This window comes from Lathamus discolor, chromosome 2 (genome assembly GCF_037157495.1).
Source record: "Lathamus discolor isolate bLatDis1 chromosome 2, bLatDis1.hap1, whole genome shotgun sequence".
Classification (NCBI taxonomy): domain Eukaryota; kingdom Metazoa; phylum Chordata; class Aves; order Psittaciformes; family Psittacidae; genus Lathamus; species Lathamus discolor.
The window spans coordinates 60,811,503-60,836,265 of NC_088885.1; the positions used below are offsets into that span (position 1 = coordinate 60,811,503).

Below are 24,763 nucleotides of genomic sequence, written 5' to 3' on the forward strand. Positions count from 1 at the left end.
AGCTGGCCTGCCCACATGTGCAGTGGCATCGTGCGCCCCGGTGTTTGCAGAAACTAAACACGCGAGCTTCACCTCTTCCAACCTGAGCTGCTCTCAGCACCCAATTGCAGAGCAGGCTTCAGAGCTAGCAAAAGTAATCAGCAGCACCTGAGGCATGGCTCTAGGTTTACCAACTGCGAGAAACAATTGCAAAATAAAGCAAACCATTAAATTAAATCCTTCCCTGTCCTTCAGGTGATATTATCTTAACGGCTGAGTACCCATTACTAAACAGAAGTTATTGTAGGCACATGGACAGTGCTGGAAAGAAGGAAGAATGGTAAACCAGCCCCACATGTACTGCTCCATAGACTGCCTTCATACCAAAGATACCCATTGAGGCTAAAGCAGTCCCAGACGATGCTCCCACCAAAAGGAACAGACCCCACTGTTTTTTGCTCCTCCTCCACTCACAGACGTGAACAGAGAAACAATGTGCAGTGCTGCCTTCATGTACCTTCTGCCAGCTAGTTGCAATTCAGGCACATCTGGAGTCAGGAGCAGGAATAGAGTTAGCTTACAGCAAATCTTTAAAGGATGGTTAGTGCTTTGATTTCTTTACAACTGCTTCTTTAAATGGTAGGAACCAACACTACCCTTTACCTTGTCTAGAGTGTGGTGCAGCCCAGGCAGCAGTGTGTGGACTTGCACTGTACTCTGGTAGACGCTGGCTGCTCTGGGCCCAGGGGACCAGCACTGTCAGGACATGCTTCCTCCTTGCCCCACATCAAAGTCCCCAGTGCCAGCACAAACACTGCTGTCCCGCCCTGAGCTGCAAAGCCAGGCAAACCTAGACATTGAACCTGCATGGGAAGTGTCTGTGTGGGAGGCCTCAGCCCCACACTCACCACACATTTCTCTATGTCTCCTGAGAAGCAGGTGGATGTGTGGGTCTGAGAGAGCACGTGCCACTACGTGTGGCACATCACATGGATAAGCTCTGTCAGAACAGCCTTCAAAGCAAGGCAGAAATCATACTCTGGTAGCTATAGAGCAAGACTAGGGTTTATTCCAAACAACTTTGGGTACAAACCGTAAACAACTTGACTAAAGACAGGATCTTAATAAATGCCCAGGGCATAGAGCTGCATCATTCAGGTTAGAATTTGTAGACTTGAGATAGCGAGACCAACATGCTATGACTAAAACTGTGATCAATGCAGTGTATTTGCTCCTTGTCCCTCAAAACACCCTAATCCCCATATCTTGCTTTTCCTACTGAGTCTGGAGTTTGTCCTGATTAGTACAGGTAAACAGGGTGCCACAAAACAGGCGCATGAGGCAGAACACAAATCTGCCTGTGACAGGGACACAGCAACAGGTTTGGCCTGGGGGGCTGACATGGCCTGGCAGGAGGTGTGCGAGGGGAAGGGGCTAGCACTGAAGGCACAGTCGGCACCGCAGGGATGGAACATCTGCACAGAAAGGCAAAGTAGGACTGGAACCACCGTCCTCAGTAGAGAACATCCTCAAAGCTGAGCAGCAGGAAACGGTGCAAGGCACTTGGCAGGTGCAGCTGGGACAGGACCAGAAGCAACCGGCCCTCCAGGAAGGTCCTGAGTGTGCAGCGAGCCAGATGCTGCAAGGAGCGAGGTCTTCGCTCCAGGGAAAAGAGTGACTGGTAGAAACGTGGGTATTTCTACAGAAACAGAAAAGAGGACGACACACAGATAAAGCTAAAGATACCACCCTTGCAGCAGAGGTTGAACCAGACATCCCTCTACCTTAGTCACTATGGTGAAATAGTGTGGTCAGCAGGACCACCAGCATAATCCCACTGTTCTCAGCACTGGTGAGGCTGCACCTCAAATCCTGTATTCAGTTCTGGCCACCTCCTTACAAGAGAGATATTGAGGTGTTGGAGCATGTCCAGAGAAGGGCAACATGAAGGATCTGGAGAATACGGCTTATCAGGAATGGCTGAGGGAACTGGGGTTGTTTAGTCTGGAGAAGGCTCAGCGGGGGCCTTATTGCTCTCTACCTGAGAGGAGGATGGAGCAAGAAGGTGGCTGGTCTCTTCTCTAAGGCAACTAGTGGTAAGACAAGAGGTAATGGCCTCAGGCTACTCCTGGGGGAGGTTTAGACTGGATATTGGGAAACATTTCTTCGCCAAAAGGGTGGTCAGACATTGGAACAGACTTCCCAGGGAAGTGGTAGAATCACTGTTCCTGGAAGTGTTCAGAAAGCATGTAGGTGAGGCCCTTAGAGACATGGGTCAGTGGTGGACTTGGCAGTCCTGGGGTAACGGTTGGACTTGATGATCTTGCGGGTCTTTTCCAACCTAATTGATTCTATGATTCTGTGGTGCTTCCTCCCTATCCGCCAACAGCACCACCCCTGTGCCCCGCAAATCTCCACCCAGACCCAGCCCTGCCCCAAACTTCCCTCAGCCCCAAGGCTCCTCTGGCACCCTGTCACAGCAGCTCAATGGCAGGATGCATTCCCTCACCTGTACAACCTCAGCTGGAACTGCCTCCACCCAGTCCTCAGAGACACGCACATGGTCATAGCTGTTCATCAGGGCCTCGATGACACGCGGGCAGGTATGGCAGTACCGCAGCACCTGTGCCAGGGAGAGAGCAGATGAACACTGCCTTTGGGCAAGGTCCTGCAAGTCCTACCTTCACCTCCTAAAAGCTGCTCAAAAATAGCCTTGGTAAATCTTGGGAACTGATGTCCTTCCCTTGTGCTGCCCCAGGAGATCAAACCCACAACAACGGTGGGAAATGCCGGAGCACCACTCCTGTGACTGAACCAACACCCAACACCCAACACGCACAGCATGGTTGTATTCAGCACAACCGGGTCCCTACAGCCTCTCCTTGGATGCAGCAGCTAACATACATGGCAGGGATGCAGAACTTCATCTGCCTCACTGCTGCAAGTAGCTTGCAAGCAACCAACACTCTGCTTTACACCAGGCTCCTTCCCTCACGTTTTCCTAGTTAGAGCACGAGCCGTTCTGGGGCAAGGACTGACGCTGATCTTGCGGGCAGCAAGACTAAGGCATACCATGCCTCTGTTGAGGGCTACACAGGGGTCTCAGGGATGTATTGTGCCTGTTTAGCATGGAGCTACAGAGACATCTGGTATCTGTGCTGTGTGTAATGGGTGTCCTAGGAAGTAAATGTACTCATGTTAGCTGTGACACAGAGCCCCAGGAAGACATCACACGTCTTGTGTAACACGTCTCTGGTGTGTACTGTGTCTGTGTAAACGCAAGCAGTACGCTGGTGCTCTGTATCTTACACCACCCGTGTGGCCTTTGGAGCACACCCCACCCATGCATAGCTGCACAGAGGCAGATCTCCCCCGGCTCTTGGCTCCCGCTCCCCATGGCCCAGGCCAGCAGTAGCTGTCAGAGTCTATTCTGGCTGTACGAGTGATCCTCATTATCTGGCGTTAATAGGAGATTAATTAGTGTTAATTGTTGATTTTCCTGTATTTTCCCAAAGGGGAGAGCAATCTGCTGATCTCCGGGCTGGGTAATTATTGCACTGCTCAGGAATTAAGACAGAAAATTAACCCTCTGTTTACTGCTGTTTTGCAGAGGCAGCATGAGCTGGAAGGTATGGCCCAAAGAAGAAACATGCCCAAGAGACAGAACACTTTCCTGGGCAAGTGATTAAGGAAACTAGTAAGTACCGTCCACACAGCTTGGCAGATGGAAGTGGGAGAGTCCTACAGGAGAACATTCCCCAGGAGAAAACTTCACGAAACCCCTTACCATTCATGTCAGTTTCCCCTCCCACAGCCCCTGGGAAGAGACAAGCAAGCAGGCTGGCGCAGAACAAGCCCTTTCTGTGACAGAAACACTCTTGCTCTCACTGGAGCACTAATGTTCACATTATCCCTTTCCGACCATGCCCCTGCCCGGCTGTGAGCCCCTCACCTTGAGAAGAGCACCAGGCCAGATGCGGACGGCACCGTAGTTGAGCAGGGCTTGCACCACAAGCTCTGGGTGGTGGTCTAGCTTGTAGGCAGCAGCTTGAAGGATATTGTGCAGTGCCGTGTTGCCGCTGTAGTTCATGACGTTGACATTCGCACCCCGGGCCAGCAGTAACTCTGCTATTTGAGCATTGGCGTTCTTGCAGGCCAGGTGAAGTGGGCGCTGACGGTCCCTATCTGCAGCATTGATGCTAGCACCACTCTCCACCAGCAGCTGGCAGACCTGGTAGTAGCGGTCCATGTCCTGGGGCTGGTGGGGCTGAGCACAGGCAGCATTCAGTGGTGTCTGCCCCTCCTCATTCCTTGCCTCCAGCTCTGCCCCATGGCGCAGAAGCAGCTGGACATGGTCTGTCAGGCCATGCCGTGCTGCTATATGCAGTGCTGTGTCGTCTTCCTCCTCTGTCCGACTCTTCACGCTGGCTCCGTGCTGCAGCAGCTGCTGCAAACACCTGTGTGGGCCAAGATGACTCAGTGACAGGCTCTCCTGTCCAGTTATACTACCTCCCCTCACCCCCATATTTGTACCATCCTAGGGCTTTTACTTTTCCCAGAAGTCCAAAAGTCCCTGCTCCTCATGCCTTGGAGCAGTTTTAAGCCAGATGACTGGTGAGTGGAGATACCACCATCCTAATTCTAGTTAAGTCTCCACAGATGTGTAATACAGTGTTGTTACACCCAGAGTCTGCTCCCACACACCCACATCAGCCTGCGTGCACAGTGTGTGCCCTGAGCTTCAATGTGAACCATTGGCTCTGTATTGCTGGTGGGTAGCAAGACAGCAGCACCAAACTCAGCTGCATCAGCTGAGGACTACAGCTTGCAGTGATCTCTTGGACTTCAGAGGTGATGCTGGTCCTGGAACAGGCAGTAAGGCCATCCCATTCAGCAGCTGTTGCTGTAACCACCACCCCACCTGCAGGGATAAGCAGGGTACCCTCCTACAAAGGATAAGGCTTGAGGTGGGGAGATCCACTGTGCCCCCTCAGCAGAACTCACTCGATGGAGTCTGGGCTCTTGCAGAGATGCAGGGGCTTGTAGCCATCCTGGGAGACAGCCTCAGGGTCAGCACCGAAGCTGAGCAGCAGGCGCACGCAGTCTGTGCTGGCTGCTGCACAAGCCTCATGCAGGGCAGTCTTACCCCCTGGTGAGAAGTTGACGGCAGCACCCCTGATCAGCAGGAGCCGCAGGCAGTCTGTGTAGCCCCGGCTGGCTGTGATGTGCAGCGGCGTGGTGAGCTCCTGCTCATAGCTCAGAGACCACAGTCCTGCAGGGAAAGAGAGGTCGGGGGCTGCATCCAGCCACAGTGCACAGGAGCACTGTGTCCAGACCTGCCCTTTCCCCCAGGGGACCTTATATACATATCCCCCCACCCCGCCCTCCGAGAGACTCGGGTTTCCCCTTAAGGGACTGCCTCTTTGTGACAGTCTCTTCTCTGCAGAGTCCCTGCCTTTTGACTAGCCTGCCGAAGGCAAAGTACTGGGGATAGTGCCTTACACTGCACAGCCACGCTGATGGGGAGCTCAAGGGAGCAGCTGCGCCTTAAGCAAAGGCTGTTCCCAGGAAGTATGCTTCTCACCTGCGACTCAGTCATGCAGGACAGGGGTTGTGTTGACAGGAGTAAAGCAGATGAAGTGCCTGGGGCACAGGCAGGGCTGAAAGCAACAAGGTGGCTGGGAAGAGCACCTGGTGTGAAGCACCACAAACACAAGGAACCAGACAGTAAAACAAGCAGGCTGACACACACACAGGAGATTCCAACAAGCCGTAAGCATGGTGCAGACAAGAAAGCTTCAGCAGAGATGGACATCTAGGGCTTAGGAGAGAGCAAAGGGCTGAAACATGCAAACTCAGCAAAGATGCTGGAACCATTGCTGAGCTGGTGCAGTCTGCCGGCAAACAGCCTGCAGCTGTTACAGAAAAAGGTCTCCTTAAATCATGTTTCTTGCTGCCCAACCAGGCTAGGTTGGAGAACCAAGTCCCAGACTTCGTATGTTCAACACTACATCGCTCTCACCTCTTTCTTGCAGAAGCAGCATGCAATCAACTGTGTTTCCTAGGGCCAGGTTCAAACTGAACTATCTTGAGGACCTAATGCAGGGCTGTGACAGCTCCTTGGCCAGCACAGCCCACAGAGAGACCAGCAGCACAGGCTGCACACAGACAGAATAGGCACACAGAACCTGGTTACAGAAGGAGCACCACCTGGAACTTGAATCTCCTCTGCCAAGTGGGGGAACCCAAGCAGCTTCCAAGCACTTGCACAACCCCTGCTAGAAGAGCTGGGTATCCCGGATCACACTCCCGAACACACGAACACTCTCCCATAAGCAGCACAGGGGAGCCCAACTACATCCTAGTGCTCTCACTCCCACCCTCATTCCTCCATAATCCAATGAGCACCCATAACCCAGCAACAGGAATGTCCTGCAGCATAAGCAAAAGGCTCTGAGTCCCTGTTGAGGTGGGGCCCGCTGCCCCCTGCATACTCAGCCAGCGGATGTTGAAGCGGTAGTTCTTCCACTCTTCCAGGTCACTGGTGTCAAACACTGCACTGGGACTCAGGTTGTTCTGAGAGTTGCTGAGGATCTCAGCCACAACCTCCTGATCCCCAGTCAGCAGGGCTTGCCAGTAGGTCTGGGCAGGGCCATCCACCTTCTGTATGCAAATGGGCTCCTGGCTCTTGTCTCCTCTGCCTCTGATGCTGCCCATGATGCAGTACCCAGAACCACCCAGACACCAGGGCAGGACGTGCTGCTGCTGCCTTCCCGGCTAGGCTCTGAGCCTGGGGCTGCAGCCCCACCAGCGCGCTGTGCCCTAGTTGATGGGCTGCCTGCCTGCCCGCCCTGGGGCACTATGCAAGGAGGGCAGACATGCCACAGCACTGTTTGGCCCAGGGTGGGTACAGCTCAGGTCTCAGCTCTTCTATTCTGGGAAACCTTGTGACAGAATGTTTGGGCCAAGAGGCTGAGAAGGACAATCCTCTCAGGCAGCAGTATCCCTACAGTCACTGGTTGCGAAGGGAAAACCCTTAGGCAGGGCAGGGCAGCAGGGGAGAAGGGTAGCCTGAAGGGTAGAAACAGAGACACGACATCACTAAGAAAAGCGAGGAAGTAGTCTCATGTCCAGCTAGCCTTCTGTCACCCAGCTGCTGCCATAGACCAGCAGCACAGCTCTGTCCAGCCCTTGGCTCCTCGCACAGCTCCAGCACTGAACACACACCAGTTTGCTAGTTCCACCCGAGCCCTTGGCTCTAGAGAGGTTTTTAAACAAGCTAAAGGAAAGTTCATTTTAATCAAAGCTGAAAGACAAAGGATTTTGAAGACAAAGGCTGAAATATGTACAAGGATGGGAAAACAGTGTATTACAAGAGAAGTGAAAACATAGAAGGTAATTATCCTTTAGACCCCTTCCTACTTTTCCTTGGAATTCAGCTTTACAGAGAGCTCCTGCATTGTTTTAGTACTCCTTTTCATATCCTTTGACAGTCGCTTCACTCGGGGTTCTTCACTGCTGCCCCTTCACCTGAAATGGCATTTTCTCCTGTCCCCACCGAGTTGTATAAACCCACCCTACCCCTACTTTGGTTACAGAACAGCACACTTTGCTCAGAGTTTGTCAGCATTGTGTGTGCATTTTGTTCAAACCATGTGTTTTAAAGAACATATCAAACTGTATGGAAGGCTAGTAGTGTTTAGTTTAATTCTGTGGTGTGGAACTCTTCAGATCATACAGCTAAAAACAAGTGACCCCAATAGACCACCAAGCAACAATTACCTGGGGGACCAGAGAAGAGTGTGAGATAGTAATGAAAATAAATGACCAAATGTACTGACGGTGTCCAGCATGCTCGCTCTGTGCTGACTTCACCATCTTGTCTAGCTAAAATGTAGTGCATGAAAGAATAAGGAGGGAAGCACCAGGCAGACTTTCTCCCCTGATGGTATCCTCTGTTTCCCCAAAGATATAAGTTGGTGTCCCACGAAGAGTCTAAAGTTCCCAATCACATACACATCACCAAGGAGGCAAAAGGCTGTGCGAGTTAGTGTCAGTAACACCATATAATGTATGCTTCCTCTGGGCTTCTTAAAATATCAGTTGGGATGACTTGGGAAACACCAGGTCACTAGTGTCTGCTTTAAGGTCACTGGCTGGCTAAGTTTTAAGAAACTGTCACCATAGGGCAGTGAGATACAGAACCAAAGCATGAAGGTTTGCTTTGGTTGTTTTTCTATACCCTTATCTGATAAATTTGGCAGCACATTTTTGGTCTGTTTGCCTTGATGAATGATTTGGGTTGATCTTTCACATCTCGAAACTTTAGTGGTAAGAGCAATTTCTGTCTAAAGCTGCTTTACATCAACTGCTCTGATATCCTTGGGACACAAATATTTACAAGCAGACTGACTTGCTGTTCAAGTGTCTGTTGGCCCAGCATAAGACAGGAGTTAAAATGTGCAATGAGTATTTTATTGACAAGTGGTTTCAGTTATGCAAAGGGCAGTACCTTTTGTATTTTTATTCCTAAGTAGACTGTAACAATTCAACACCTGGGTTGTACAAATCTTGGAAGTCAGTAAATAATCTTCACCACTCACAAGCAGCAGCACTTGCATCTGCAAGCTTGCGCTACCTGTTTGTCTCTTGGCAGCGCGGATCCCCACACAAAACACTTGGTCATGGTCAAGCTTTATCAATGTGCTCCACAGCTTTGTGCCAGGACACTTAAAAAGAGCACACACCTCTGGGAAAGCGGCCTTTATCAACAGGTCTTCCATTCTGGCACAGAGGAGCTTTTGTCACCAACCTTCTATGGAAAAGAATGGTGCATTTATGGCCCCTGTACACCTGACAGCCTCTGTCTTAAATTCTGGATGTCTGCCTGCACCACACTACTGACAGACAGCAGCAAGGACAACTGCACTTCCAGACTACTAATCCCTCTACTACCGCTTCTCTGCTGTTCTCAAAGCATGTCACAGCCTCCAGTTTCTAATGAGCTGGAGTAACAGACCCAACTTAAGACGTAAGGCAAGAAAAGCATCTTTATGCCACCTGATGCCTTCTCACCCAAGCACTGCCTCCATCTCACTCATATTTCACATCTGTCCCAGCGATCTCTAACAGGGCAGCCCTGATGTTGTTCCTCTCCAGCAGCACTTCCAAAGGCCCTATTCTCACCAGCAGTTTGGCCACCTTCAACAAGACCGCTACCATTTATTCAAAAGCACTGGAATCCTTCCTCAACCAAAAGCCATTCTTCCTCAGTCCCTCTTTCACCACCCGGCTTCCACCACTGGGGATTCCTCTCAACACTTTTCTCAGGCATCAGCACTCTTTCTCCTATCCCCATCCTGGGCACTTTCCATCCTCCCGTGCCCCAGCCCTGCACACTTACCAAATTTCTTGCTAGTCCACCGTAGCTCACCACCCTTGGTCTCAATGATGAGATTGATGGCTGCATCCCTGGTGAAGTACTTCTGCACCATCTCCAGGTCCCCAGTGAAAAGCGCATTCTGAACCAGCAGATCCCGGCACTCCAGTGGCTCCAAACGGCTGTTCTGGCATCTCCGGCTAGCTGGGCTCAGGCTGTGCTTACTGTGGTAGTACTGGGGCCTTACACGCCCAGAGTACTTCCGCTCATCCAGCTGCCCCCCATCCATTTGCAGCAAGCGTGTGTTAGAGCTGAAGGGAAAGGTGCAGTCCATCACAGGGGACAAACAGGGCAAGTCTGAACTATACAATAAACAAGCTGCTGCAAGCAACAGCCTCTTATCCAAGGCTGTGTCCTTTGCAGGTTACTCCTGGGTTCCAGCTTCCCAGTGTCTGGCTGGATTCAGGAATGGCCTGAATCACCCATTATAAATAGTCCTGGTTGGCAGCTCCCGTTCATCACCTCCTCCCAAGAGATTATTTTCAGCTGCTGGATGCAATCACCGGCACACATTAGATACAGGAGAAGGGTAGCAGGCAGCCTTGAAACACTCTCTATGTGCTTGCTTCTTTGCTCTGCGCTATTCTCCCACTTGGAATGAAACAGAGCAAGGCCACAGTCCAAGCACAACTATGGAGACCTCTCCAGCCTCACTCACATGTGGTGAGCTTCGCCATGCCCATCCCTCCATAGGTATATCTGTACACACATCCCCAGTGGCCTTTCTCTTTGGCACACAAATTCCTCCCAGAGCCTCTCCCCACTCAGCGGTTTGTGCTCTCCTGCACAAACAGCGGCCAAAACTGACAAAGAGCTGTTCTGTCCCAAAACAACACGTACAGAGCTCATCAGAACTGTTCATTAACTTATTTTTAATTTCCCCTTTCTCATTTCTCTCTTCTGCCTCCTTCACTTCTGCCATCTCTTACACTGCCCAGAGCCACCTTTTACCCAGGGCTTTATTCATTTACCAGTTCTGCAGTGAGAGCAAGTTTGCAGGGGGTAATAAAAGGCTGCAAAGGAGGGTCACAGCCCAGAAGATAGAAATGGGTTTAGGGCAGGAGAAACTACTGGCCCCTTGTCCAAAGCACAAAGGAAATGGGACAATCAGGCTGAAACCAAATGGAGAGGAAAAGTCAAGCAGGAAAAAGCAGAGGAGACAGGATGAATTACCTACGCACTCCACCAGGCTCCTTTCCCTGTAGATGGGCTCCACCTTGCTCAGCAGCTGTAGGAGCTCACATACCTTGCTACTAACAAAGTCATCCGTGTAAACTACAAGCCTAAAGATGTAGTATATGGCCAGCCCTATCAGGTCAGAGACTACCCGGCAAACCATATTTAATGCAGATATTAGCTAGTCATATACACTAATCTGGATATATTAAATGCTACCGCTTTCAGAAGGTCCTGATGACACATAGTAAGCTACTGGAGTCCATACTGTGCACTTTGTTTTCAAGTCTTGAACTATTAGCTCCTCATTTTCTACCTTAAGCATTAATAAACCCTGTTTTTGCTTTACTGTTAAACCTGATGGGTATACAGAAGCTGCTGTGCTAGATAGAAGCCAAAAGCAAAGTACACACCTCTGCAATACAGTAGATGAAATCAAAGAGGGAGCTGAAAGAACTTGCACCCTGATTATAAGGGAGAACAAGCAGCTAGATCCTGCTAGTCTGCAAAAGGGTAATGCAAGTGGAGCCAGCAGCTGCTGTTTTGGGAAAGCCTTTATTCCAGCAAGCACAAAGAGTCCTTCCTGTAAGCAAATGTAGCAGAGAGAGACCTCATGGAGCTTCAGACCAGGCTCCAAGGAAAGAATAAGCAGAACATGCATGATCCTCAAGACGACATTACTGAATGGAAGCTCGCATTTACAAGTAGGTCATGAGACATGGGGACTGGGTTAGAGACCCTCATGTGAGTAAAGGAGGTTGTCCCTCAAACGTTCTTCAGGACTGTTCTTGCACAGCAGCACATGGGTTGGAGTGGTAACCACTCTCAGTAACACTGCTGCTCAGGAGCAACTTGCTATGGCAATAAGTCATTCAGAAGAGCTTTCCAGGCTCACTTCTGACACAAGCAAGCCAGCTTCTCAGGAAAGAGGACCTGCTAAGGACAGCACATGGAAGGGACTGTGAACTGTGTTATTAAAAATTCTAACCCAGCTGGAAGGCAAGTTTGAATATAGAAGCTGACAGCCCATCAATCTCTCTCTCTGGGTCTCACCTCCTTCCTCATGGAAGGCCTTTTACAAAACAAATGCTTGTCATTCCCAAACCAGACTACTGACAGCTGCAGCAACTTCGCTAGCTGCAGTGTCAGAAGCCTTAACCAGAGCAGAAGCACAGGGGTCTGAAGCAGGGAACACCGGCAGAGACACAGCCCAAACAGCCAATTTCAGGTGAGCCAGCCCTAAATCCACCCACAGCCTTGCTCAGTTTGCTGGCTATGCATTCCTACCCATGGTGCCTGAAACACTGGGCTCTCTTCCTGACCTTACCACCAGTCACCTTTGCTTTGTGTGGCTTCTCATCTTCCTGGTCCATTGCCACATTCAGGATCTCTTCCTCACACTCACACTCACACTCAGTTCCTCTTCCAAGAACTCATCATTAGCCTGGAAAGAAGACAATCTCAACATAGAACCTGCTTGATTCTTGGTTCACTGCTAACTTCTCACTGTCACTGGACCAGGAACATGTCCCTAGAGGCCACATCACATATTAGCCACTCCCAGGCTAACTGCTTCCTGCACATGGTCACAGGTTGCACAAAGCAGTGGTTAAGTTGAGCTTTCTCCAGGAAGAAACAGCCATTAATACCTTCCTGAGCCTGCAAGCTCTGCTCTTGAACTCCCTCAATCTCAGAAGCCTTTCCATCTCCCTTCAACATCTCCAAGTAAAACAGTTGCCAAGTAGGAAGGTCCACAGGGCTCATCTGCAGGAAGATATCTTTTACCGCCTCTTCTCTTTTATGTCTTGATCAGCCTCAGGCCATGGACTCTGTCTGCAAAGATGGGGCAGCTGAACTTCACCAAACTCACTCTTTCAACTCTGTTTTCCCCTGCCTCCCAAAGGCACTCAGCCTTTTACCTGAGGCTTCCCTATGGCCACACCACATCTGTTAAGAGAACACCTCATCACACCCGGTTCATTGTCATCTTATACCCTTCCCACTTGTGTTTCAGCCCACCGCCACCATCAGTGAAGAACTGCTGCCTTCCCCATAGCAGAGCCCACCCTGTTCCCTAAAGCACCTCTGACCCATCTCCCTTGGAAGGGCAGTTGCACAGGCAGCTGACGGGCATGTAACACAGCCTGGCTTGGATGAGCTGAGCCACCACGCACGTGAAAAATGAAGCTTGGCAGACAGAACAGCCAGGTTCTCCTCACCAGCACACAACACTCAGCGTCTCAGCAGGGAAAGCCAAGCATCCCATACACATGCAAGTCCAGATACCTGCGTTTGGCATTGCTCACCACCCACACCAAGATGTGCTAATAAGCAAGCACCTGGAAACCCAAGACGGACTCACGCATCTTGCACCACAGCTATGGCCACAAGAAGTGGCAAGTGGAGAGCAAATACCCAAAGCCCTATGCACAGAAGGCAAAATGTAGTGTCCTGAAGAATAAAGCCACCCCAGACAGACTCTTTGAAAGCAAGGTGAAGGTTTCCGCTGGAGCCTTACTACTCACAGGCACATACACAGGGAGGGAACGATTAAGGCAATACCCCACATATTACCATCCACAGACTCATGCATATAAACTGTGCAAAGTTTCAGCCATTAAGTATCAGCCTCTGGTTTCTTGATCTGTGTTGCATTTAGAGCAGCTCCAGTCCACTCCTAAACATGGCACGCAGCTCCCTTACTTAGGCAGTACATTGTGAATGTTCCATTCATTGCTGGCAGAAATATGAATGCAGGCAGCACATGATCACTTCCTTGCCCCAGATTATATCAGTTAGCACCCCTTCAGCATAAGGCTGTGGGACCCAACCCCTTCATCCCACGACCATCCTACCACATGTTTCCCAAATGTACTGGAAATTCAGACACACCAGCCCTGCGGTGGGATGGGGGGAAATACCACGTCCTGAGAACATTTGCTGCCTCAAACACAGATAGTCCCCATGTTTTGTACCCTGCCCTTCCTCCTCTGATCTGACAACCTTTGCCCCTACTCCTGCTTTTCTTCTGCCCTCATACCTGCTCAGCATTCTTTGAGAAAATAATGTTAGAGCATCTTTTCCTATTCCAGAAAGCAGCCAGCAAGGTCACTGTGCAAGGGACACAGATGTCAGAACCCAGCATGCCCTTAAGTATACCTGCGGGTTTGATCCTCACCTCACATAGTTGTCTACAAGGTGGCACCAAGCAAAACCACAGCTAAGACCCTGGCTAAGAGAGCCTGAACACAATCAGGAGAGGATAAAAGGAGACGACTGAACACTGCTCATGCCACTGAGGCCAACGGGATAAAGTGGTACCAGGAGCCCTGTACTGCCGCATAGGCTTTGTTTTGCACAGGCTGGGAGGGCAGAGGAGGATGCCCATGCAGCAGTCAGAGAGGAACTGGGGATAGAGGGACAGACATCAAGGCCACCCTCCCATTCAGCCACTAGCCAGAACTCAAGAAACTGCTGCTCAAGATGCTGCTCCATCTGTTCCCTCCTGCCTGGTCCCTCCAGCTCACGTAGCCTGTCCATAGACACTGAAGAGCACATGCTGCTGAGCTTCATAGTCAGCCTGGCATGGGTGCTGCAGCTCTTCTCCCAGCTGCACCCAGAGCACAGCAGCTGAAAGCATTAGGGCTGCAGGGTCTGGAGCCTGCAATAACACAAGTTCAAGTGCTTGTCAGGCAGTAAGCACAGCTCTGCACTGATGAGCATGGAGCACGAGGGCAGCGCACCTGAGGGACAGTCCCATCATCTAGCATGCTCCACACATCCCATTTCAAAGGCCAGCACCCAACTGCCACCACCATGCCCCTTGCTCGTCTTGCTGCAGACGACACCAGGCCTGACTTATCAAGTCAATTTCTCCCTAGTGCTGAGCAGAAGCAGCCATGGCGGGGAAGAAACATTAGGAGCATCTGAAAGAGGTTGTGTGGGGAGTGAGCAGCGTGCGTGTAAACGAGCCTGTAACGAGTTTGTAATATGCATGTGCGGCGCGGCCTGCGCAGCGTCATCACAATGGCATAGGCACTTTCCCGCCTCATTGCCTCCCAAATGGATTTTAAATATCATTCCGAGGACACAATTATTTAAAACGCTGAACTAAACACTCGCTAATGGGAAAACGGCGTGTGGCCTGCAGCAGCCATTCCTCATGGGGCCACTCTGCCCGTGTCATCCCATTCTCCAGTCCCACACCCTGCATGGGGCCACATGGAAACAACCTCCTCCCGCTTGCAGACCACACAGGGTACCACTAGGTAACTGTCCCGAGCCCAGCCCAATACACATTGCTTATGTGAGAGCACGCTTCTTGTCCTCAGGCCCCAGAGAAGCACTCTGCCTTGTTCCAAGCTTCTCAGCACCGGGGGCACAGCAAGGCAGTCACTGGGGCTCTAACAATTGCTGGCTGCAGCTCCGTATCAGAAAGCCCCTTACCAAACGGCAGGTCTTTCAGTCCTGTCCCCCCTACCATGTCTGGCAGCAGGTAACCCAGGGCTATAAGAGGAGAGGACATTAGAAGAGGGATGCCTTCTGACTCCCATTGTTACATGGCCCTGGAAATTATGGATATCAAATAAGACTTTTTCACATAATTAACTTCTGAATACATCCCCCACCTCCACTGCACAATCCCAAGCAGGGAAGATGAAGCAGCATTACTGTTGGCTGCCTCCGAGACTCCAGAGTGAAAAGAATATGAAGAGAGAGAGGAAAAATAAAAAACCCCAAACCCCACAAACAAAACCCGATGAAACAAACTATTTGCAGCAATCCTTGCTGTGGAGAACTTAGATGGAGACACAGCTCCGAGGATGCCACAGACCCTCAGTCCCATTACAGTACTGGCAGCATCAGGGATAACAGAGCCTCAAACAGCAGTGTGCGTGTTCACGGGGAAGCATCTCTCTGACCTTTGATCATCACTCACCTCCCATTCTCCAGGCAGGGATTCTGGGCCACCATGGGTTACAGACTCAGAGTTACCATTACTCAGTGACAACAGCCTACCTCAGACGGAACCAGAAAAGGGGAGGGACATAGACCAGCCCTGTCCCCACACACCAGCAGCTGAACACAGAGAGGATGAAAGCCCCTTGCTGGAGCCCTGGCTGCACTTCAGAGGTTCATATTTTAACAGCTTTGGCATCACCAGTGCTATCCATCACCGGCTCATTTTCCTCTTCCTCATTCCTGCCTATGCTATTTGGAACAGTGTCTAATGATGCACCAGAGCAGCCACCTGGCAGCACTGCTGCCAAGGGATGCAACAACATGGGAAGAGAAATGCACGCAGGTCTGCACACTGGTGCCAGCCTCCATTGTCCAAAAAGCTCCTGCCCCTCAAACCTGCCCTAATCATCACAGGCCTCAGCGATGCTTTGCCTTTTGGTCCCCACCCTATGAGAGAAAAGAGCACATAACTCTTACCTCATTGTTCACTTACAAAAATGAAAACAGAACACAGGCATTACTGATGTTTTAATGAACACTTTGATGCAGTTTGTCACACTATAACGTTCTTTCAAGGGGGTTAAAGAATGGACCAAGGCAAAAAAATAAAACAACCAAAAGAGGTTACTTTTAGCCCATGGACATGTATAACTTGGTAAGAACAAATCAGATTAATGTAGACGTGGGGTCAGGGACACACAACATGACAGTGCTGCAGTGTTGTAGCATTAAGAACTCAGTGGGAGACTTGCAAGGGAAGACCTAGAAAAAGACAAACTCACAGACCAAGGCAGCCCCAAAACGCTTTAAGAGTGCCTGCATGGGCTCTTAGTTAAGGTCTGCTTTTTACCGTAACCTGAGTGTTTCTGGGTCATTTTGCAGTGACCAGTTTGTTGTGAATCCCTGCTGGTTGGCAGAGTCTACCCCCTCCTCCCAGAGCAACTTCATTCAGAACTCACCTGATCCATGAAGGCACCATGGCACAAACAGGGCCACAGTCCAGTCTGGAAGAAGCTGAGCTGTGGAGTAGTGCTCAAAACATCTAATCTATGCTAAGCATGCAGAGTGATCTCTCAGGAAAGAAAACTGTTCATGACATCCTCTATCAGGGCAGCTCTATGGGTATGTACTGTGGTGAAACAACCAGCACGACCCCTGCACAGTGACAGATGAATCCAGCCTCATATGGGAAATGCAAAAAAAGACAATCTGGGCAGGTTCAAGGCAGAACTCACCATTCCAAGAGCAACAATCTCCTTCTGCCTCCCAAGCTAGGTGCATCTGCACAGCTGGCTGCCCTTCCAGATCTGTGAGGAAATGCAGGGATGTAGTAAGAGGAATACTAGGCCAGTCATCAACTCTATTTTTCCAGCATTTAGGGGAGGAAAATAAAAACGAGGTGGGTGGACATGAAGCAGGATGCACAAATTACAGTATTGGAGAATCGAGCACCTGCACCTCTAAAGCCTTACTCCTTTTGGGCTCATCCAGTGCTAGATACAATACCAGATACTCCCAGGAGGCAGCCGCTCATCTAGCCATAAATCAGCACCTTATCAACACAGATGTAAGCCAATTGCCTGCTAAGAGAGCCGGGGTACCACGTAGGGAAGTTACATGGTCCACAAACAGCCTGCTTCAAGCTGGACAGCACCAGGATCCTGCGTGTGCAGCGGAAATATACCGGGCATCAGGTAGTCAGAGAGAGCCACCTATAGGGCAGAAGCAGAACTGCAGCTCCAAGCTGTTCCCTGAGCACTCTCCGTCCCACAAAAAGCGTAACGGCACATCCTACAGCCAGGAAAATGTGAGTGCTGCTGGAAAGGGCAAGAAAACTCAGACAGTGTGGCCTAGGGAGCAATAGAATAGACTGGGCAAGGAGATGGAGCGCTCACTTTCTGGATGCGAACACCAGACTGCTCACAGTCCCATTCCTGGACTTTCCCGGCTCTGATGCTGCATCCAGACGAGTCTCCACCATGAACCTGGCTCACAGGCAGCCCTGACACAGCCACTCTGCCACCTGCACCAGCTGCACAGCCTCTCCCCACAGCACAACTGGCCGCAAGGGCTGAAGGAAATAGAAATACAGCCTTGTTGGGCAAGATGCTGCTCCCACCACTGCTCAGGACCAGTTCTGACTTGCAGGCAGGGCACTATAAAGAAAAGAGCACTCTTCTGTGCTGTTCTACAACCAGAAGGAATGGAGTACCAGTACAAGCTCTTTCCTCCCTCCCCCAGCAGGCACCATACCACAGCAGCATGGCTGAGACTGAAGGTGATATGCTCAGTCCCAGTTCTGCTGCCTCCTGTGCTCTCTAGGAGCAGCATGTGCATCTCCTCTGGTCCATGCTACTGAGCTAAACTCACACCAATTAGGCAGAAACAAGCATTTGTCACAGTTCTATGATCATGAAACTCAGCATCACCTCACAAGCCTTGTGAAGTCCACCACTACCCCACATACTGTCACCAGCCACAGCTCTGGCTCCTCTTGACACTCCAACCCCAATTTTTGCCTACACTGGAAGACCTCAGAACTAGGCATCCACTCCCAACCTGAAACTGGCAAAGGACTTCCACCACATCTCCACCCAGAGCACAGTGCACATCTTTCCTTTATGCCACCACAGATACTGAGGCGGCACCTCCATGCAGGAACCCAGGGACAGCCCTGCACACCCTGAGAAGGTGCTGCACTCATGGGACACTCGGGCTGTCCCCTTACAGCGCAGGAGATCATGCTCTCCGCCATCACTCTGGACACAGCACCCACTCAGCCTTGTGGGCTGCACAGGCTCCATATGGACAGACAGAATCTGCTAATGCTCCCTTCAGGGCCCTGGCTCATTCATGTAGGGAGCACCTAGAAGCTCCCAGCCAGCCTGAGGAAAAACAGGCAGGACCGGTCATTAACATGATGGCCCAAGGCAAAACACAAGATGCTCAATCCTAGCCCAGTTTATAGCCCTGCAGAACAAAGTTCTCTCTTCAAAGCCACTGGAATCAAGAACAGATGGTGGCCACAAGTCCTAGAATGAAAATACCCTTTGTTTCTTCTGCCAGTCAAGCTCCTTTTGCACTGTTTCTTTCTCCCCTACCTGAAAGGGAGAAATTTTTCACCAGGAGGTAAAAAACCCAAACAGAAAACCAAGACAAACCTTCAGAACCCATCAGGAAAAACAAAACACCATTGAAAACAATTTATAAACAGAAGAAAAACCCTCTACCCACTGCTAACTGCACCCCACTGACACAGAGGGATTTAGTCACAGCTCTGACTGTTACAAACTGAATAACCTGCATGCTGATAACCTGGGCTGGTGCAAAGAGGCCCAGCACAGGAAGGAAGCACTTGAGGAAGAACAGCACGACGCTCAAAGACAACATAAGCCTTTAGCAATCAGAAACCTGGAAACTGAAATAAGGAGATTGGAGAACTGTGGAAGAACCCAGCCTGCTTTCCATAATGACCCTAGCTTTCCACAAGTAACCCATGTAATCTCTGCTCTTTGTTGTTTTCAAACAGCAGCTGTCATCCACTCCTACCAAACAATCCAGATGTCCACAGTTCAAACTGCCTTATAGTTTGTAATGCAAAGATTAAAGACATGATCTGTGTTTTTATACACAGGAAAGGAAGGCTCCTTTCACCAAAAGCTTGGAATAGCTTTCCTCTGACACTTCTGCCCCATGTGAGTGAGATGCTATTGCTCCTGCCCACCTCTTTGCCCATGTTACTCTCAGGGCTTTTCTCAGGTCTGAAAATTTAATTGAGTCAGTAACTTCCAAGGCCCTCCCATGCTAGCTGCCCTTCAGTTAGTGCAAAGTGGAATCATCAGTTACAGGTGTGTGTTTGTTCTGCTCCTTGGGAGTGCACTTGAGGCAGGTGGGGTGCTGCTGCCTTTAGTATATAACCAGCCCCATGGCACCTACTGGTTGCTCTGTTAGAGCTTGCTCTGTTGGAGACTGAGATGAGTGCAGGTGAGAGAAAGCGTGGTCATGCTTCTGCCTCTGGGGACAGGAAGTCCAAGAAGAAGCCTAAGAGGAAGGAAACCTATTCAATCTATATCTACAAAGTACTGAAGCAGGTGAGTAAATGTTTCTTTTCAGCTAGAAGCAGCTTTATATGTAAAGTCACTTCTGCCCATTGCATGTTAACTGCCTAAAGAGAAGGAAGAAAAATGTGCTTATTTAGGGAGATGGAAAACAGAATGAGTGGGTACAAGAGAGCCCCAGCTGAATCTCAAAAGTATATGGTGGGAGGGATTCTAAGCAAGAGGCAAGATGAGAAATGGGCTTCAATCAGAAAGGATTTCTTGGTGAGGATAAGCTTTAGTACATAGCTTTGCCTAAAGAAATCATTGAGTATAAGCCAATAGGGCTGGTGCTGGCCCTCTGTGTAAGAATTATATTGTTCTGGTAATTCCTGTTGGGGAGATGAGCAAAAGATCTTTTCAGAGGTAACCATGGGTTGTCTGGGCGTCAGTTGCCTGCATGATCCTGTAGGCATGACTTAGAGCTCATGTTCTACCTCCACCCCTCAACAGGCTGGTTTTCCATAAGGGATTGTGTGGAGGCGCCTGCCAGTGCAATCCCAAAGCCTCTCTTCAGTCTAATGCAAGTGGCACAGGACTTGAGACCCTTAGGATGGCAAATGAGGGTCCCTGTGTGGTTTGAGTGCCCTGTCTGAAAGGGGTGGGGGGGGGGGAGTGTGGCCCCCACTTCAGGATGATGGGTGTGTGAGACAGTGCTTGATTACCATCTGGCAGGTGCACCCGGACACTGGCATCTCCTCTAAGGCCATGAGCATCATGAACTCCTTCATCAATGACCTCTTTGAACGTCTGGCTTTGGAGGCCTCTCGCCTGGCCCATTACAATCAGCGCTCCACCATCACCAGCCGGGAGGTGCAGACGGCTGTGCGGCTCCTGCTGCCTGGTGAGCTGGCCAAGCATGCTGTCTCTGAGGGCACCAAGGCTGTCACCAAATACACCAGCAGCAAGTGACTGGCCAGACCCCAATAAATTCCCATTGCACTGAGTGTGCCTCGCGTGTCATGGTGCTGCTGGGGGGGGGAGGATGGGAGGAGAAGGCGGTGGATGTTCATCATCACCATGGATAGGGCTGGCAGATGTTGGTGGGGGCCCAAGGAGCTGGGGCAGAGCTTTCAGTGGGGTGGGAGGTTGGAGGGGATCCCCCTCTGGTCCTGCCTATCCCCCTCTCCCACTGCTGACATGGCACAGAGCAGCCATTGCCTTCAACGTGTGGTAGTGGTTGAGGGTCCTGGGTGGTGCTGTAGGCAACAGGAGAAGAACAGGAGGGACGGTTCTGCTTGTTGTGCTGTCTGTGGTGGTCCAGCCTGGGTAAGGAGCAAGAAGTGCTGGGAGCTCCCATTGGTGAGAAGCTCAGCTGCAAGCTTTTCAGGTCCTGGCTGAGTGTTTCCTAAGGGGGGGAGTGAGCAGAATCCTAATCCAAATTGAGGAGGAGGAAGGATGCAAGTGTTGGAAAAGGTGAAGGGTTCTCTTGGCATGCTGCTGGCCACTGCAAGGACTTTTAGCCTGGGATCTAGCCCACCTAAAGAAGTGTAGGATTGGTTTAACTAGCAATCCAGAAAGAGGATTGAGTACAAACCTGTCCTAGTTTATCACAGACTAAATTACCTTCCACATGCTCCTCTCTAAACAAGTTGCAGTGCGGGGAGTGCATGCTGGCAGCTTGATACAAGCTGGTGAAGCTGCTGTGGCATCTGAATGTTCTGCATTTTCCCATTACAACCTCTTGCAGCTCAACCAAGTTACCTGTAGTCTCACCCTTTTACAACAAATAAAGGTGGTCTAGCCACAGGATGCCCAGGAGCAGGCTGAGATAGTGGGAGGAATACTGGCTATTGGGATGTTTATAGTTCAGTCACTAGACTGATGGTCCCTTCAATTACTGAGTCTCCACTGATTGCATTATCTGTTACATAGCACAGAAGAGGTTCCACCTCAAAGGTATACCCTCAAAGGTATTACCCTTTCATGAAATACCTGATGTGATGCCTGCTCAGAGAAAGGCTTCTTTTTCTATCTGAAGGGCAGGAAGCTTTCTATTTTGTTCACTTCTGTACTGTGTTTGCTGCACATAGTTTTTTTCCTGGCTTAACTCCTGCATCATAGTTACCAGCACTGGTGTGATCGCTGATTTCCAAGATCAAATACATATTCAGGATGTTCAGCCTCCCACTGAGATACATAATGTACCTTTGAGGGAGGAGACACTGGTATCTCTGGGCTGCCATCCACACCGTCCTCTGCTCAGGGCCTCCATTATACTGGCATGTTCTTAGCAAATCACATCTTCCAAGGAATGAGTTTGGGAGACTTGTTCATCAGTCAGTGTGCCAGTGCTTGTGCAGGCAATAGTGTTTCACTGAATTTAGTTTTATTCTAGGCCTGTCCTCATGGGAAGGCACCTTGTCACCCACCCTTAGTGCAAATAAACATCACAGTGACAAGCAGGGTCTAAATATCACAGAAGGGCTTCTTGTATGCAAGAACTGAAATGTTAGTGACCAGGTGGAACATGCTAGAAGGGTCACATCAGTGCATTCATGACAGAGAATAGGCTTGGGCATTGAAGATATGGGTAGTGGGATCCTTCTGGGAACAGTAGTGACTCATACTGAGAGCAAGGAGCAGGCAAAATCACTACTTGTGTTTTCTATGAGGCCATGCGTTGACAAGGACCAGTACAGGGCTTCTCTCCTGATGTACATTTCACACACCAGTTTACAGACCTGTAAATAGCTGAGATCTTTGTGTTGGGGAAGATTTTTCACTGTGGCTGGAGCTGTTTTACCTTTTCTCCCAGTCACAGCAAACAAAGGCTCTTTCATGCTAAAGGAGCTGTTAGCCCTTGTACCTCTCCACAGCTCCCACACCATCTGGCATCAGCAGTTATATGCACACAGCTTGGTTTTTGACAAAATCTTCAGTTAGAAGAAAGCCCTTTGGTGAAGAAGGAGCAGTGACTGGTCACTCAGTACTAAGCACAAGGAGCCATTATATAGCAAGGACAGAGGCTCATCCAGTGGGCAGTATGGTCAAATCTGTACTCCCAGATTGGGGAATTACCACCTGCTTCCCTAGATTGCATGTGCTAGAGGCTGTCCAGTGTGGAAGCCGTGTGCTCATCTTGACTCATCCTTGTGATATTTTTGTAGTTTATGGATCGGCTCACAACACAAAGACAAGGGAATCCCACAACCTTGCACGTGATGTAATACCTGCCACTTCTGGCTGTGGCTGTGTCACTTCTAGACTTGAAGCAAGAGTAACGTTGTAGAGGCTCGAGGCCACTTCTTTCACAGAAATGACCATCCTAGCAGCTAAGGAGCAATTCTCTAATTTACCCGGATACAGTTTTGCTTTTTTGCATGACCAGAAAAGGCCTAGCTCAAACAGTTCAAAATGCCACTGCCCAGGTAGTGGCTGTCTCTCTCGCAGACATCAGTACTACAGGCCATATACCTGCCACAGCTGCTTCAGTGCAGTCTTACAAACTGTCAGCATAGAACAGGTTTAAACTAAGTCTGAAATAACAGACTGATATGGCATGTATGAATATATACTTCATTTTACAAGTCTTAGCCTATTGTGACCTCTAGTGCAGTTACAGCTACTTCTGCTTTGAACATGTATGTACCTGTGGTCCTTGTTTGCTAAATCAGAGACCTGTCTGCAACTGAGAAATTCCTCACATTTTGCAGCAGCAGACAGCTAACACAGCTAGAAAAAGTCTTAAATTACTGTCCGTCATGCTGGCTGTCATCCCAGTGTTCCCATGCCCTTCTCAGGATTTGGTATTCCCAAAGAACTCAGTGTAAGGTTTTATCCTAGATTTATTATTGTCACCATGGCTCTCAATTACAAATCTGAAATGGAGAGATCAGAGTTGCCAAAAGTTTGCCAAGAATCAGGAAGAGCAGAATGAACAGCTCTAACCTCAGGCAGGACTTCATGACCTCACCATTCTCATAGCTACTTTGCAACGCTTTCCAAGTCACCAACATCTTTCTAAAACCTAGAGAGCAGAACAAAGACATGCATTCATCTATTCTTGTTTCAACTTTTGTGACACCAGTCAGCCTTTACAGTAATTACTTATGTGTGGGTTGCTTTTACTCTTCACTGTCTGTTAACTTCTGAGTACTATACTGTGAAACTTCTCAATGCAATCTAGCCTTTTCTGCAGAACTTGAACAGCTTTTATACTAACCTGCATTATTTCCTCAAAAAAAAAATACTTCCCCCCTCAGATCATTGCTAAACCCAATGAAAAACCTGAATGTTCTGCACTGTCTATGGGAGGCAGGTCCCATTGTGATATTCGTCCTGTGGATGGTATGCAGCACTTCTACAGCAGCAGTCACAACTTGGATGGTTCAGCTGGAAAAAAAACCCAAGGAAATGCTTTACTCAAAAAGTCAGACCCACAGATGGTTGGCTTCTGAGCAAGTACTGCAAGAGAGTGAGTACAATTACTCCGTATTTGTTCTATTCTTCAATTTGCCTGTTGACATGTACTGGTGGAACAGGTTACCGGGCTACATGAACCTCTCACATAAGCAGTACAGCCATTGTCACGTGTCAGAAGTAATTAAAATGACAGCTCACAATCACAGGAATTTTATAGGATTTCGATTGTTATCTTTTTCTTTGGTATGTTTTGTTTGAAAAAGAAATCAAAATTGTATTTTATTCAAGCTTCTATGGCAGAGGGTGAGGTCTGAAACTTTTCTAAAAATTTACCATTGAGAACAAAAATAAACCAACTTTAGTCAATTAGTCTTGTTTAGTAATACCTGCAGGGAACAAATAACTTCATAGTGCAAAAAAATGCTAAATTATTGAGTCTTATTATTCCACCCATACAATTCAAGGTGAAGGAAAAAGCACACACCTAAGCCATTCTGTTGTAGACAACACACACACACACGCTGGTATTTTATAGATCTAAATTCTGTTTCTAACAGCCAGTCTTCAGAATCCTTTGAAGTTTTATCTCTCAAGAAAGCATGTGTGGCTTGCTCCCCCTTCTGTCACGAACTGGAAAATACAGTGTTCACTGGATTATCAGAGGTATCCGAGGAGTAAGGATCCTACACACTGCTCTGTACCTCCAGAGCTCAGTACTAACTGCTTCATAGATCCCATGAGTTCT

The 24,763-nt window shown here is 49.4% G+C and overlaps 2 protein-coding genes across 2 annotated transcripts; one reads left to right on the forward strand and one right to left on the reverse strand.

The window, feature by feature from the left end:
- Nucleotides 1–1,026: 1,026 nt before the first annotated feature.
- On the reverse strand, nt 1,027–9,831 carry ASB10 (ankyrin repeat and SOCS box containing 10). The gene is made up of 5 exons (XM_065667124.1): nt 9,383–9,831; nt 4,984–5,251; nt 3,932–4,436; nt 2,489–2,602; nt 1,027–1,678 (listed from the first exon to the last, which is right to left on the reverse strand). The coding sequence occupies exons 1-5, from the start codon at nt 9,690–9,692 to the stop codon at nt 1,493–1,495; spliced, it is 1,383 nt and encodes a 460-aa protein (XP_065523196.1). The 5' UTR covers nt 9,693–9,831; the 3' UTR covers nt 1,027–1,492.
- A 9,675-nt stretch (nt 9,832–19,506) lies between these two features.
- LOC136009234 (histone H2B, gonadal) lies at nt 19,507–20,599 on the forward strand. Its single transcript, XM_065669281.1, has 2 exons — nt 19,507–19,647; nt 20,329–20,599. Exons 1-2 carry the CDS (start codon nt 19,531–19,533, stop codon nt 20,563–20,565), a joined length of 354 nt encoding a protein of 117 aa, XP_065525353.1. The 5' UTR covers nt 19,507–19,530; the 3' UTR covers nt 20,566–20,599.
- The last annotated feature ends 4,164 nt before the right edge of the window (nt 20,600–24,763 follow it).

Excerpts from the sequence above, each read along its gene's own strand:
- LOC136009234 (XM_065669281.1), top strand. The coding sequence starts at position 19,531 with ATGAGTGCAGGTGAGAGAAAGCGTGGTCATGCTTCTGCCTCTGGGGAC. Across the intron at positions 19,648-20,328 it reads TCTACAAAGTACTGAAGCAG|GTGCACCCGGACACTGGCAT; the intron begins GTGAGTAAATGT and ends ACCATCTGGCAG.
- ASB10 (XM_065667124.1), bottom strand. The coding sequence starts at position 9,692 with ATGGACTGCACCTTTCCCTTCAGCTCTAACACACGCTTGCTGCAAATG. Across the intron at positions 4,437-4,983 it reads AAGAGCCCAGACTCCATCGA|GTGTTTGCAGCAGCTGCTGC; the intron begins GTGAGTTCTGCT and ends TGGCCCACACAG. Across the intron at positions 2,603-3,931 it reads GGCCTGGTGCTCTTCTCAAG|GTGCTGCGGTACTGCCATAC; the intron begins GTGAGGGGCTCA and ends TCCCTGGCACAG.